Source organism: Cydia strobilella, chromosome 8, assembly GCF_947568885.1.
Source record: "Cydia strobilella chromosome 8, ilCydStro3.1, whole genome shotgun sequence".
Lineage (NCBI taxonomy): Eukaryota > Metazoa > Arthropoda > Insecta > Lepidoptera > Tortricidae > Cydia > Cydia strobilella.
The window spans coordinates 17,137,009-17,153,687 of NC_086048.1; the positions used below are offsets into that span (position 1 = coordinate 17,137,009).

The 16,679-nt window shown below is 37.0% G+C and overlaps 1 protein-coding gene across 1 annotated transcript in view; it reads right to left on the minus strand.

Moving 5' to 3' along the window:
- LOC134743758 (all trans-polyprenyl-diphosphate synthase PDSS1) overlaps nucleotides 1-16,679 on the minus strand; it is a 79,930-nt gene that overhangs the window by 17,361 nt on the left and 45,890 nt on the right. Inside the window, exon 4 of the mRNA XM_063677402.1 lies at nucleotides 12,107-12,248. Coding sequence (XP_063533472.1) covers nucleotides 12,107-12,248 — 142 coding nt within the window. The remainder of the gene's footprint in view (nucleotides 1-12,106; nucleotides 12,249-16,679) is intronic.

Below are 16,679 nucleotides of genomic sequence, written 5' to 3' on the forward strand. Positions count from 1 at the left end.
ATTTAGTATATAATGACGCATTGTTAGACATTATTTTATTAAGTTATCTAAAAAACAGTCGTGTGAATAAGGCAGTATTCACATAGGTAACAGAGTTAAAAAAGTAGAAAGGAAGCCAATGAAACGAGGAAAAGTACATTGTTATTATATCATTTTAAACTACGGCGCAACTCGAAATTCCACGAGTCAAATTAGTGGGGTAATAAAACGTGATTTTAACTTAAATGGCCACACTCATATAATTAGTAATCACTATAATGAAGGCTCGGGGAAAACTTCGAATTATTCGCGATTAAAAAACTGGTCAATATGCAAAGGGCAGTCTGCAGACGAGTTCCCTGAATGGGGCTTTAGCAACAGCGAAAGAATGCTGGTCCATTCTTCATCTCGGCAGGTGTAAAAAGCAATTTACCTCTGTAATTATACGAATTGCATATGGATATGTTAATATGGCGTTATAAAATGAATGAACTGTCTGAGTATTGGTTAACAAATTAGCGATTTTATCACTGCGTTTTTTTTATCTCATTTGCAAGTTTAAGTCGCATCGCGACATTGTCCAACTATTCGTGCTAAAAATACTCGCTTGAAGATGATTCGGAACGGACGACAGCTTTACGTAACTTGACATTTGTAAAGCTCCCGTCAAAATTCTTGGTATTGTTCTGGCCAACTGCTGATTATTTTCAATAATAAGACATGCTACATGGATTGAGTAATGATCTGTTCGTGATAATTGAACGTTGGATGACAACTTCATTCACCATTTTGGAAGAAGCCGGAACGTGTAATTTGTACAAAATCATTTAAATGTAGAGTTTACATACACTTAAAAAGTCGGCGCTTTGCGTAAACTGTCGAAAGTTTTTAACAAATATAAGTACTAACCTGTTTTAAAGCAAAAGTTCCGAGCGAAAATACATCATATGAGTTTAAGATTCTTGTGAAAAAGAAACTTTGCGTCTTTGTAAGTATGAAGTATTATTTGTTTGGTATACATATTATAGTTAATTACCCCGATGCAGTTTACTGTAAAAAAAGTGATCGACTGCAATCTCTTTGACCTGGAGCGCTTATTGCACCAATCTGAATGGTAAATTACGTCAGTTAAGCCGGATCGTAAGGTCCAGTGACCCTGGCTCCCGCATCGGCACCTGACGCATCAGTGACCGATGACACCGAAACTCGGAGAAAGCTGCCACCGTGGCTGACGGACTCGGTTACGTGTCCTTCCGTCTGAGACCAAGCGACATGTAATCTCAATACAAGCTTTTTGTTTAACGTCTTGCATCATATTACTGCCGCCTAGATGATATCTGCGCATTTAGGCCTATAAAATACAGATCGACAGCGATCTTAGCTCAATAACAGAAAGCGTTAATAATGAGACAATGACAAATTGCTACACTACGTGGAAACCTAATTAGAAAACGTTTCATTGTCCTAATATTGCATCAAATTAGTTAAAAGTTTAAAACCATCAATGGCTACTAATGAAATCTTGTCTTAAAATAAGCCGGTTTGGCTTCGCAATAGACCATTGATGTTGAGTAATCAATGAATATATGAGAACACACGAATTATGTAAGTGCTAATTTACTCGTAAATGTAGGTATACGGATATCCGCTGGACGAAAAGGGCGCGGTCAGAACTTTGCGTCAGATACGAGTAGAGACAACGTAAAGAAAGATCGACACCTGACGCGCGCGGAGGTCGAAACGAGATACACATAGAAATCGCCGAGAGATCCGCACTTTCCTTCGAACACCTTACAAAGTATCGCGTTACGCGCAACAAATGCAAAAATGTATAAAAATTCAAAGCGCGTATACGGCTCATTTAAACTCGCTATTCTGCCGCATAGCTGTTGGAACAATAAGTATCGCGACATATTCCGAACAATGGTCTCAACGATAGGAATCGCCAATTCGACGCTGACGTCGTGTTCTTCTTCAACCTTGCCTATTGTGCGCGTACGCATCTTTATATAGAGCATGCTTATTATGCGTGTAGGTCGATGACTGTATTACAATTCTTATTTTAAATATCATAATATTTTGACAAGTAAAATGTACCATGAAACGACAAATCTTATAGAATCCACAATGAAAACCTAACAGAATTAGAATACTTAATTCAAGAATAATTCTCGCAAAAAGATGCGTTCAGAATAGAGCAAGACGACTCAGAACCACTCTAACAAGAGTAAATAGCTAAGAAAAATTAGCCTTCTTATCTCTAAATAAATAAATAGGTCGCAAACACGGCCTTCAGCAGTCCTTATAAAGTCATTGCTTTTAAGTATTAACACAATTCCGCTGTGACATAACGAGGAGAGTACACAACGTACGGCCAGGCATAGTAACAATGTCATAAACGAATAAGCCGATAGGCAAACAGACACACCTAGCTAACGATGCCATTTACGTACATGACATGTACATATATTTACGTACTGGCGGTAGGTACCAACTCTGGGAAGAACTGCCTACATCAGAACCAACATTTGTGTATTTGAATGACATAACTCAAATACAGGTTATTGGATGAACTTGTGAGCGGACTGATAAAACATCCGCTAGACCGAACTTGGTACTTGGTAGTCGCAAATATTGCGACACGTGGACGACAGGTAAAGGAGCCTGAGAACTAAATGATTTATGGCTATTACTTTATATCTTCATATTTAAACCTCGTAAGTCCCCGCGTACCAGCTTGTTTACGTACAAATGCAATTCGAGTTTGAAATAATTAAAGAAATTAAAAAGTTCGAATTTAAAAAACGCAAAAAATTTGCCTGGGTCATATGAGAGTAAACATGTGGCTGTGAATCATAAAGTTTATAAATAAAATAATCAATAAGTATGAGTATATAATATTTGGGGAAAATCTTTCACACACAGAGACATGCTCGTTTATAAAATAAAAATTAGCCTCCTCTTTGTCAAGAGATATAAGAACGCAACCCAATTGGGTAGGTCAAGTTTTTTGAATATAGGCAAATTATGTTTTTATCCGATAGTATTCGTCATAACGATCACGGAAATGCAGCTCTTTTATTTTTATTTCGTATTATTTATTAAATATATTTTTTTAAGTGACCGAGATGACGTTTGTGAAATTTAATAGCAGATCAGGCACTAATGTCTGTGCACGTGATTTAATTGATGAGATAGAAAAAAAAAGATGTCAACTGTCAGTGTCACTTAGCTGTCATTGCCGAAAAATAACAGACATAACGGCCCAACCCTTTCTGTTACCTTGCGATTTAGTGTTATCATATGGTTATCATTGAGATTTTTGACGACCTCAGCTCGACCCAAGGACTTCTGATTCCCCACGACATCTGCGAGTATTTGGACAAAGATTGAATCTACTTTCGACAACTTGGCACTGCTTATTGGACAACGTTTTCTTCCCTTACGACGACCCGACCCCTGCGCTGACCCTTGGACTAAGTTTTGCAAGAAGGATGAGCGAGTTTATGCGAGCAGATTCTACAAACTTGCCCCACATGGACCTAGTTATGATTTTAAATTATTACCATAACTGTGATAAGCACAATGCCGCCGAAATTAGAGGGCCCTCCTGTACATATCCGTGAAATACATACATTAAACATTTTGTTATTAACATTTTTCGGCAATGGCAGCTAAGTGACACTGACAGTTGACATCGTTTTTTTTTCTATCTCATCAATAAAATAACGTGCACAGGCATTAGTGCCTGATCTGCTGTTAAATTTCACAAATGTCATCTCGGTCACTTAAAAAAAAAAAATAATAAATAATACGAAATAAAAATGAAAGAGCTGCATTTCCGTGATCGTTATGACGAATACTATCGGATAAAAATATAATTTGCCTATATTCAAAAAACTTTACCTACCCAATTGTATCGACCAAAACCGCTTCGACGTTTACGTCATTTGGGCCTGTAACCAGGAAGACATTTTTTTTAAAGGGAAGACATTTGTTTTACCAGCTTTCGGTAATCGGAAAGATTGTATGACTTCTGTGTTTTATTATTAAATAGTCATGTGTAATAGTCATCTGCAAATATATATTTAAGAAAACCGACCAAGTGCGAGTCGGACTCGCGCACGAAGGGTTCCGTATCATTACGCAAAAAACGGCAAAAAAATCACGTTTGTTGTATGGAAGCCCCACTTAAATATTTATTTTATTCTGTTTTAAATAGTATTTGTTGTTATAGAATTATAGCGGCAACAGAAATACATCATGTGTGAAAATTTCAACTGTCTAGCTTCTAGTTCATGAGATACAGCCTGGTGACAGACAGACGGACAGACGGACAATGGAGTCTTAGTAATAGGGTCCCCTTTTTACCCTTTGGGTACGAAACCCTAAAAAGAACGCGCAAATATAATACGCTTTTATGGCTTCTCTAAAACAGTCGTGTCACACATTTCTGGACACTTTATCTAATTGTACTTAATGTATCAAAGAACATTCTATTCAAGCTTAGCTAAATTTAAATGCCGCGAATACAGTTTACAGCACGTGAGCAAACAACATGCTTTATCTATGAATTATGATAAACACATACTGATCGTCTCACTCAATAGTAAAGGTCGAGTCAAATTTCTCAATATGCAACCCACATAAAACGAAGAAGTGGGTTTACACATCTGATTTATAGAAACAGAAACCACATTATATTTGTTCGTTGATCAAAGATCTTACGTCGGAGATCACCGGAAGGTATAACCGCGGGGCATTACAGAGCATTTAATCTGTGAAGGACGAATGGAACGCGTAGCGCGTACAAGTTGAATAAATGAACCATTATAGCTTTAAAAACTAGCTTTGACTTTGTTGGCCGATCCATCTGTATTCCTAACGTGGAATTCCTTTGTTTGCATCACCGATGGAAGCAACGCATCGGATTCGCGTTTTCTTCCTAATTCTACATTTGTCGTAGTAACCATGATATGAATTACAAGCATGCATTAATGCCACGGATTCTTACGAAAATTGCCTTGACGAAACTAATGGCTATAATATGTTTAACAAATATATACCTTTCAAGAGGGACAGATTGCATAACGATCGTGTCTCAACGTACGGCTTCTGTTTTGGAGACACGTGGGGGATTACATATTCACGTTTATTATGGATGAGCATTGTTGGTAATTCTTGAGAAATGGGAGTGCCGATACCGAGAGAACAATTTGAACAAGAATTGGCCCAAGTTCTTAACGCTCGTTGATCCGCTAATTACATGGAATTGCTAGAAAATGTCCAAGTTTGTCCTTATGTTGAAATTAGATTAAGAAATAGACTAAGCAATTATAATTAAGTTTACTTAAGGACGAAATCTTGGGGTTTGTTAATTGCGAGTATACTAGGTTATGAAACTACGCCTGGCTCCAGAATAATGGGATCGGACCTCCCTAGACGAGATTGGTGCAAACTGAATAGACTTTGTACTGGTCACGGTCGATGCGCTTATTACAAACATCGCTGTGGGTGGGTGGATTCCCTGGCCTGCGGCTGCGGTGCGGAAGCCCAAATCATCCAGCACATAATCCAAGACTGCCCATGTCGCCGGTCCTCCCGAAGACCTGATCACCCTGAGCGACGATGCCGTAAAATGGCTGAATGGTCTTAGTGTAGACATTCAATTACTTATATTTTGTACTATTTTTACAATATGTTTGCCATACGATAAAAAAAAATTAAGTTTACTGTTCCATCAACAAAGTATACCTTTACCGGATTAACAGTCGAAAACATAGCAATCTGTATAATTATCCGTGTATGTACGATCATTGGAAGGTGCGGCTACACCAAAAACTGTTGAAGAGTGTGGCCGCGGGGCACTTTCACCGGGGTCGCACAGCTTTCTTAGGTACGAGGTCCGTCTGAGACGCCGCTCTTAGAAGGTTACAGTGTTACAGTACATTCAATAAACGGACACCACCTGTCTCACTCGTGCGCCGGCGAGAGAGAAAGGGAGAGTGGATTAAATTCGATTACAAACACGAGATAGGCCGCCGCTGGTGACGACGCGCTCCACTTCCCACAGCTCATAATATTTCTTGTTTCCCTCAGATTGGGGCAATAACCTGTGACCTAAGAACCTACTGCCGGCGTCACATTTACAACTTTCTTTTCAAATAAAATCGGGCCATATAATTTGTTGCACTGTTAATGATACCTAACGAGAAAGTAAAAGTTTTTACACGTTGATTTGATTAAACATTCAACAGCGACGTCATTTTTTTTTATACCACGTCGGTGACCCGCCTGAGCAAATTGGCAAACGTACGAGTGTCACTGGCTAATACGTCAGTGCAAAAATCGCTTTCTATGGTGACTGAAAATGAAATTGAATACGTCTCACATAGGTTGACAGTTCAATATTTAAATAACAAATGGGTAAATATGTAATGTGGTACGGATCTTGAGCCTAAAATCAATATTGCTAAAGCCAATACATGTAAGGTTGGTATGTTATTTTTGGTACAAGGGGCTTGGTATTAAGGGCGACTGCTCATTTTATAATAGAATCAACCCTCTATTTCAATGTCATACATAATATTAACATCCACTTAACATGTATTTATCTAAGAGAGAAGAGTTAGTTAAAAATAATTTTAATTATTTATTTATAAAATAATAATTTTACACGTCACATGATCAAAATTACAATACAATAAGCAAAAAGTCGTATAACACCAGTCTGTACAAAGTTCAAAATTGCAAATTATATTAATAAAAAAATTGGCATATTGTATTACGTTTTCGATTAACTATAAAAGACCAAGAATATGTCAGACTTAAGTCTACTTACTCCGCCTGTATTTCTTTTTTATAGTTTTAAATTTCAAATTATATGTGACGTTCATTTCTTTTTTGTCAAACTATATGATACCATGTGTCCGTTTTTGTATACTAAACATAAATGTATAATTAGTCACGTAATTTATCTTCTTCTTTGTTTGCCATGCCTTAACGGACGTCGGCGACCACCTTTGCCATCTCTCTCCTGTTCGTAGCCATTTCTGCCATCATGGCTGCGTTATCGACGTTCGTCCATTTTTTTATGTTGTCAAGCCAGGTGACCCTCCTTCTTCCCCTTCCCCTCTTGCCATCAATTTTTCCTTCTAATATTAGTTGTAGTATATTATATTTGTCATTTCTGTATATGTGTCCAAAATATGATATTTTCCTTCTTTTTACCGTGATCAAAACTTCTAACTTTTTGTCCATTCTATCAAGTACTTCAACATTCGTAACTCTATCGGTCCAGGAGATTTTTAACATACGCCTATATAGCCACATTTCAACTGCTTCTATTTTCTTTTCCATAGCCTTATTCAGAGTCCACGTTTCGCAGCCATAGAAAAGTACTGATAGTACATAGCATTTTACAAGTCTCCAACGAAGCTTTAGGTTGATATCCTTGTTGGTGTAAATAGACTGCATTTTCACAAAGGCGTTTCGCGCAATCTCTATCCTCACACGTATTTCCTGCTCCTTGTCCCAGTTCTCGTTCAGCCAGCAGCCCAGATACCTATACTTTTGTACTTTTTCTATCGGTGTATTATTTAATCTTAAAATGTGTGGAGTTGTATTAGATTTGCTTATTACCATAAATTTAGTCTTGCTAATGTTAATTTTCAACTTGTAATGATTTATTTTCGAATTTAAACGGTTTAATAGATGTTGTAATTCTTCAGCACTATTTGCTAGCAGGACGGTGTCGTCTGCATATCTTAGATTATTAATATACTTCTCACTACATTTAATGCCTATATCAACCCCATCAAAGGCTTCTGATGTAATTTATGGAGCCCATTAAAAAGCTGGTTATATAGATATTGTGTTTGGTTTTCCCGAAGGTTCAGAACATTGGTGACACAAATGCTAACTATTTTAACACACCCTAAAACTACATGTGTAACCGGTTTTGGAGGGTGTAAGTCACAGTTAGAAATTAGTCTGCTGTGTCTAATACATTACGGGCGAGGAGGGTACAGGAGAGATATATTCTGTTTTTCGGTAACCTACAATCATCAGGCCGATTATGACCGACATAATTTACAGCTAGAATTCAAGCTCCGTACTTTCGGGAGCAATAGAAACAACTGTTTTCCTTTTAGTGTGTGAGCGAATTGCCGGTAGCATTGTTTAATTAAAAGTATAGAAAGTTCTTTGTATAATGCCGCCGAAGGCCCGGCGCCGAGACTTCAATGAGACGCGTTTTGAATGGCGTGATCTTAACCCAGATTTTTCACGATCGCGACCCAAATTGACGTTACGACTTGTAATTGAAGAGCAACAATACCCTATTATAGGCGAATGAGAATGCTATTAATGGTTTGAGTGTAGTTATCATGCCTAAGGGTACCATTATTGTTAAGTTTAAGTATATAATTCCAATTGAGTATTTTTTTTAAATAATGCCTCCTATCGCGTGGAAGAATAACTTTAAATTTTCAATAAAAAAAACTGATGGGACACCTAATCCCATACCTTAAATTATGTATTACCATATTTATACAAAGGGACAAATAATCTCATTTAAGCTATTAAATATATTGATTTTTTTATAGCGAGAAACACATCAATGTCATAAATATAACAAGCGATTGTTTTACCGCAAATAACACCAACAACCCAAAGTGATCTCTTTTCAAAAATACTTAATAGAATTTGACATTAGGTATTGGCGCACTTGGCTATTGATGCCTTTTGCCTGCGACTGACACATAATTAAGAACCGTCAACCTAGCAACAGCGATCGGTAAATTCGCAGACATGCGTCCCATCGTTTCATCAATGATCACGACGCGCTGGGCATATTAATGATGTGCCAATACGTCCCGCCCAAAACCTATCCGGCCAATTCGAACGTACACTGACATCAAAATGATATTTGAATCATGTTTTTAGGGTTCCGTACCGCAAAAGGAAAAAACGGAACCCTTATAGGATCACTCGTGCGTCTGTCTGTCTGTCTGTATGTCTGTCCGTCTGTCACAGCCAGTTTTCTCCAAAACTACTGGACCAATTAAGTTGAAATTTGGTACACATATGTAAATGTGTGACACAAAGACGGAAATGTAACGTAAACAAATGAATTTTAAACATGGGGGCCATTTTTGGGGGCTAAATTAGAAAATTAAACAATGTAGTTTTTAAAACTATATCGTGTTATCATTGTTATCAAATGAGACCTCATTTTGAAAATCTGAAATAAATATTTTTTGTAATTATTGAACAAATATTTTACAAGTTATTTAAGAAAATAGCAAAAAATTACCCCCCCCCCCCCTTTATCTCCGAAAGTACTGTCTAAAATTTTGAAAAAAATACACAAAATAGTTCTTTACCTATAGAAGACAGGAAAACCTATTAGAATTCTGCAGTCAAGCGTGAGTCGGACTTAATTACTTAGTTTTTTGATTAGACCCCTACGGATTTTTTAAAGACATTTCACTCACGTTTCACATAAAAAATACATTGTTAAAAATTGTGTAATGTACGGAACCCTTGGAACGTGAGTCCGACTCGCACTTGGCCGGTTTTTTAGTTATCGTGCGTCTCGCCTGCGCTAATACATGCACGGACAAGTACGGGCGAAATGCACGATAGCCGAATGACATCAGTGAGATTCTGCAATCAATATCAATGTATGTACGTTCGAATTGGCCTGTATGCCTCATAAATCTCAATTGCCGGGCTAAAGTGACGAATCTCATCAATTTAAATCGACTGAGAGTTAAAACAGAGAACGTAATGCTACTTTTCTTCGTTAAAGGTCAGCTTTATTTAATGTCGTTATCGTAAAAAAGAAACTCGATGTGAATATTGTTATTTATGGGTGTTTAACGAGTATCTATATAATTAATCAAAAAGTGAGTTAAGCATAAAACGCCGCCTACTGTTTTCGAAGCAGCTGTTTCCTTTTTTATTAAACGTCGAAAGAAAACAAACCGTAGTTACTTCTCATCTGATAGTAAGCGATTGCCGTAAAATATAGACCCTTGAAATGTTTAGTCTGCTTAAAAACTGCTACTTGATTTGGTGCCGGATTTACTTCTAATTTGATTATTGTATGTACCTTCATATTGTCAGGTGACAACCAAAACTCACCCTTCTTCTTCTACCTAGCGTTTTCCCGGCCTTTGCCAGGGTCCGCTTTCCTACTAGCCTTTTTCCACTTTGCGCGATCCTGGGCGTCCTCTCGTGTGAGCCCGTTTACGCTCATATCGGCTTTCACGACAACTCACTAATTACTAAAAAATAATTAAACAAACATCAACCTTATTTAGGTATTAATATGGTTTACTCTGGCTATTAACGTGTGGTAATTAGTGAGTTTTGGTTGTCACCTGACGATATGCGGTGCCTGATGACAGATAATATTATAATATTCTTCCGTTTAATAATATTTACTACCAAATTGTTCGCACTAGTTGGCAAGCTGGCGTAATATATCATCGTTTACGCTGATAACAAACAATACGTAAACTTTATTGCAATAACATACGAGTATGCTCCATTATTGATCAGCTAAGACAGTTATTAGTACTGCGTAAGCTTCCAATTATTCATAGTATATATAGTCCGTGATTCAGCGTCGCCTATCAGGCATATTCAAAGGCGTTTAAATCGTTTCAAGTTCATTACGTTATGTGTTCACGTATACTCGGGTTTTACGTCTATCTGCATGAGATACCATCGTATGCGATAACTCCCGTCACTTCCATAAATAAAACGATTCGTATTCAATTCCTCGTTGTGCTCTGAGCTTAGTAAACGTATCATAAAACAATATGTCCTTTATAAATTCCAGAGCGAGTTCTTTATACATGTACACGTATTAATCATAGAAATATCTACTTAAGCCGTGAGAAGCATAAAGAAGGGCATCTTTAATACAAAACGCGTTCGATGAAAGAATCTAACATTTGCAGAGAGTGAACCGCAAATGTCGAGCTTAAAGACAAATACAAACTAGTGATAGAGCTCATATTAGTTAAAAGAATATTTAAATTTATAATTTATAAAACAAATTGTTTATATAATTATGTAAAAAAAAATTAAGAACTAAGAGTGTCGTAGCTCTTCACTTTTTTTTGTAAAATGTCAAATCGTACAAGTTTATTATCATGTCATAGATAGGTAATTGAAGAAAGGACATGGGCTTGTCATTTAAAAAAAATCGCTATGTACCACCATGTAAGAAAATAAATTGACAAACGCTCATTGCTCACGTGATGCGTAGTTTTCAAGGAAAATCCGGATGAAAGAACACGACACTTACTTATTCATTCTATACGCTACTTAAGATTCCTATCCACGGAATAGAATTCGAGCGGCGTACAGAGTAAATTTGAATAATGGAGAATTAAAATGCGCACGGTCCAGCTGAAATATATATGTGTATAGGGCCTGCGTCTCGCAAAGCCTTTAAACATAAATATTTTATTTGACAGTAATTTTATTCGTAGTCGTAACCCCCCGGCGCCGTAAGCAAGTAGCTTTCAACTTGAATTAATGGAGTTGAATAGGTTGTTGTGGTGTGGTGGTGTTTCAAGCTAGTTTATAATATCATAATGTTCGAGAAATAATGGCAAATTACGATAATCCAACGCAAATTATGCGTAAGAAGTATGCGAAGTTGCGAAAAAAACGTTACCTGATATTACGGACAAATATGCTTTCAAAACTGCTAGAATTTATGGTGGTTCCCGGATTTCGCAATTATAGAACTGCACAAATGACAATCATTTATAAAATTATCTTACCTTTATGTACTTGTATAAGCTGATCATCGCAGCTAGTCGCTGTGATGATAGCAGTGCACTGTGTGATAACATATAAATGTTTAGCCTGTGATACCATCGAACATTGAATTAGTTTGCCGCGCTGGAATTGGCTTATCTCGCTGTACGGATATGATGGTCGTTGGTCGCTGTTGTCTACGTGACAGTGTGATGAAGGCAGTATCTGTCACTTTCAGCCGCGCGGTGTTAAAAAGTGACGATTATTTTGACACGTGATAAAGTCGTAATAATATGCGTGCTGTTGTGCCAGCAGTGCAACATATAACAACAACCTGACGTACCTTCTTGTGATTCCATAATACGTTGACTGAGGGCTTGCCGCGCCGGAAGTCGCTCTGGTCGATGACGTCATCGTGGATCAGCGACGCCGAGTGGATCATCTCGCTTATCATCGCGACCTGTCGCTGTGATGCCAGGAGTGCACTGTGAGATAACATGAAGCTTTATTTTTTTTATCGCGTACACGAAAATGATAATAAGACTTGAGGTGAGGTGACTTTTTTGTGGTGCACTACGATTACAAAGACAGAAAGCCCAATTCGGACTTGCATTTCGATAAGATAAGATACATTTATTGATAAAATTGTACAAATTTTAATATTATATTTTACGATATCAAAATAATGTCATTTTGTTATCATTCGCGCGTACATTTCACTCGTGTTATTCATAACTTCACTTGTACAGCTGGGTGTACCTAATAGGTATACCGAGATGCACGATCGAAAGATAACAAATTGACACCAAATGACAAACGTAAAATTATAATAATGTACTTTAGGCATAAGTATATATGGCCTATTTTTGTAACGGGGAAGATGTTGTGTGGCTATTCATACAGATATGTACTAGCGGGTAGATTCAATAAAGTTAGTCGCTATCGAATACGCCTTTCATTCACTTTAGTAAATGATAGCTTAGATGAAAAACAAATGACCCTTGTATTTAAGGCAAACATATAAGTATAAATAATAAGTCGAATTATAAACTGAAATAGATATCATACACTAAAGAAAAAAGTAATCAAAAATATTTCGTAAAATAATTTCATTTGTTCTTTCATTAGCTGAATAAGTCGAATATTTCTTCATCGAGTTCGATCTTTGTTTCAATGTTATCTACTCTATACAATACAAATTCATATCTATCTAATAAAGCTGGAGAATCTATTGCGCATTTGCTGAGAAATTTTGCAATAAAATGCGAATGATATTTACAAACAAATCACATGGGAAACTGAGGGCCCTCTGGTGAGGCAGTTACGTAAGTGAAAAAAATAATTATAATCCATAATTTATTGATGAACTGTTACGTCAATAGATTATGTTACGACCTTGGTACTCACACGCAACATACGGCCAGATAGTTTCGCTAGATTAAGGGTCGGTTGCACCAAACTGTTTGTCATCGTTAAGGAGTTCGCTAAATTATTTGTATGGAAAGTTTCATAGTAAATCGCCGCAGCGCGCCGGGTGACGTTGATCAATCTGTCAAGTGCGGATGGTGCAACTGGTACTCAATGTTACAAATACTAGCATATTTTATGTAGGGTTGATTCACGTAAACCGGTATCGATCTATTCATATTCATAGTTTCCTACGAAAGAGTTCCTGCTTACACAGATTGGCCGTAAAATACTTTATCATTTTTTTACTGTGGCATATTGTTCATAAGGGATCCCGCTATTTTACCAAAATATTTATAACCAAATTTTATTTCCCAACAAATATTTTCCAAATGTACATTTGTCAATCCGATTTTTCCCATATATTTATTTGCCAGATTTGAATTTTGCAAATTATCATTTTCTAAACAATAATTCAGACAACTTTCATTAGAACAAAATGTTCTATTGCCAAATGTTTAACAATTTTAAGTCTGTCAAATATATTATTTTACAAACGATTTTTTATCCATACTAGTGTTTAGTTACAAAATATTTAATTTTAATACATAACAACAACAAACAACCTTCACAAAACGAACTGTTGCCAAAAAAGTGGGTTTGGTTAGGTTAGAACTGCGACCCTCACAATAACGAAGTTTTGCTAGAAAAGCAAGTTAAGTTAGGTTAGAACTGTGACCCCCAGAAAGACAAATCTAGAAACGTAGGTTAGCTTAGGCTTTTTTTTATTTCTTATTGATTGTCACTGTGACAAGGTACACAGTGGCACAGAAATTCAATTCCTTGACTGTATTTCTACGATGTTTACAAAATAAAGAAGAAATGCGAAAATTCAAGGGCATGTAAGGCCTTGAACGCCGACCGCTAAATGACCGAACGCAACTGTGAACTATTGGCAAACGGTTAGGCAATGGCTTAATAGGAGAGTGGTGTAACGTAGATGCAGCGTCAACTCTGAACCTCGTTTAGAGATAGATTTACGATAAATCTAGTCAATTTGATATCATACAATACAATACACTCTTTATTGCACATCTCAATAAAAGAAAACAATACAAAAAGAAAACAGAAACACAAGCAGAAGTAAACAACAGGTGGTCTTATCGCCAAAAAAGCGATCATAATTTAGTATGAAAAGAAGGCATATTCATGCATGTACAATTTGACATAGGTTTTTTGTTATCGTTTTAACGATTACAGTATTCTAATGTACGTTTCCGTTAAAATCATCACTTGAAAGTCAATTCAATCAGCCAACATGAGCAAACAACTAAAAATTTGCATTAGATTACTTTGTATTTGCATTAGCATCAGTTTCCGAAGTACCAAGAGCGCTTTTACGAGTTGGTGACAGTAAAAAATAATTCGTTATAGCCGTAGTACACATTTCACGGAAGCTTCTGCATAAAATCTTCACCTCACTAGTACGAGCACTCACTGGTGAAGTCGATTGGGCCCAAGAATGTTGGAACCCTTTGTGTAAGGCCTGAGTGGACGCTCGAAGCGAAGCGTTCGGTGGGGCGTGCAGCGTGGCGTCGGGCTCACAAGTGATTTGAGCAGCGTGCACTAAGGCCGCTCCTATACGTTTGCATTTGTTTAACATGCACGCCGCACGCCTCGCCTCGCTTCACGCCCAACTCGAGCGTCTACTCAAGCCTTACACTTAGTGTTCTGGTATAAATATCATATTGGTACAAAATTTTACGTTTCCAACTAATTCTACGCTTCGATTCAATTGTTTCAAGGGCAGAAGTAGATTGGATTGGACTAATTTTCTGTCGGAATTGTATAATTTTCTGTTTCAGTTTATTGCTTGTTAAAACGTTAGATTCTACGCCGCGGGCAATGTTGCTAGAGGATCGATTACTCGAACTTTGTAATCATCTGTAAACGTGACTTATAATGTTCGTGAGATAGAACAACAGTCAGTAACATTTTGATTATTATTTCTATTAAACAATACAGCTTGCGGCGAGAGTGTGACGTAATGGAATGGACATCTTGGGACATGTTTTTTAATGGCAGGACGGATAATGCTGTCGATTCTGAGTAGAATGGGCCCAAGATGTCCAGATTTGAAAAAATCAGGTTTTCAATATTTATTTTAGAAAACGCCGAACTGCACTTAGTCTGCTCAGTCATTAGTTTATTAGGGCCAGTGTCAAACTGCGGTGCACGGTTAGCTGGATGTCATATTTACTTAAACTGCGTTAATGACATAATTTCACATGCTCATTATCTACACACAGTACAAGGACAAAGTAGGCTGCTATTTGCTTTGCCGAGGACAGAAATACGCTGATTTATCTATCAGAGTGAGTAATTTTTGCGCCTTTATCGACCTTTAAATTAGCAAAAACGAATAGTAAGGTGTTTTCATTTCAGGACGTGGTGATGTATGCGCGGCGTGTCTCTCTAATAACTTCATAAACGCTGTTCGTGTTGACACTTGACGTGAAGTGGTGCATTTATTGACTCTTTAGGTCACCACCCAATTATAAGACTAGTTCTAAGCTTGACCATCGTAATAAATTATCATATCTGAATATCTGTACACTGTTCACTTACTTTCAAAAGTCTATCGTATTGATATTAGATATTCAGGCTAAAGCTTGATTAAGAATCATGTTTAGCTGTAATAGGTTTTCATTGACAAAGACAATCAAACCACCATTCATGGAAACTTAATGGAATGCGATAGAGTACAAGCAGAATCGAGATTTAGCATAGCTTCTTAATTAGTATGCAGACTTAGTACTGCTATAGTGCAGGCGGATAAAAATACTATACTACTTATCAAGAGTAATGTATCCGGTGACCGACAATTTGACACATCTTTATATTAGGCACAATAAGAGTTGCTATTTACCGCCGTGTGAGCGCCATATTATAAATAAAGATTTTTATAAATAGGGGCGGGCTGATCTGAAAGATCATCAATGTCTTTATGTGTGGACCTTTGTTTTGGTCGCTGATTAACAATTTGTTGAAGATCACGCAAAAATAAGCTCTGAGCAAATTCGCGCGACGCTGAGCCTCCTATCATACGTTTGATTTACATTCTTATGGTGGTTGCCAGCGCCATGCGATTCGCTGTGAGCTATTTTTTTTCGTGGCCTATTGATGGTCCCTCGGCCTAAGTGTGAACAAGCGTAATGCAACACAGAATTACTACTGAATACATGCAAATGTACGACGTGCGTGATCCCATAGTCTATATCATTTACTTTATAACATGCAATAAATATATACGTTTCATAAGGACAAGGGCATTTGCCATACCTTCGATTTGCAATAGGTACATAAGTTAGTTCGACAATAAAATAAAATACCTAGTTTTATTATTATTAATTCATCATAAGAAATCGTCAGATGACAATCAAAACTCACTAATTACTAAAAGAAAATTAAACAAAAATCAACCTTAAATTGGTACTAATACGGTTCAC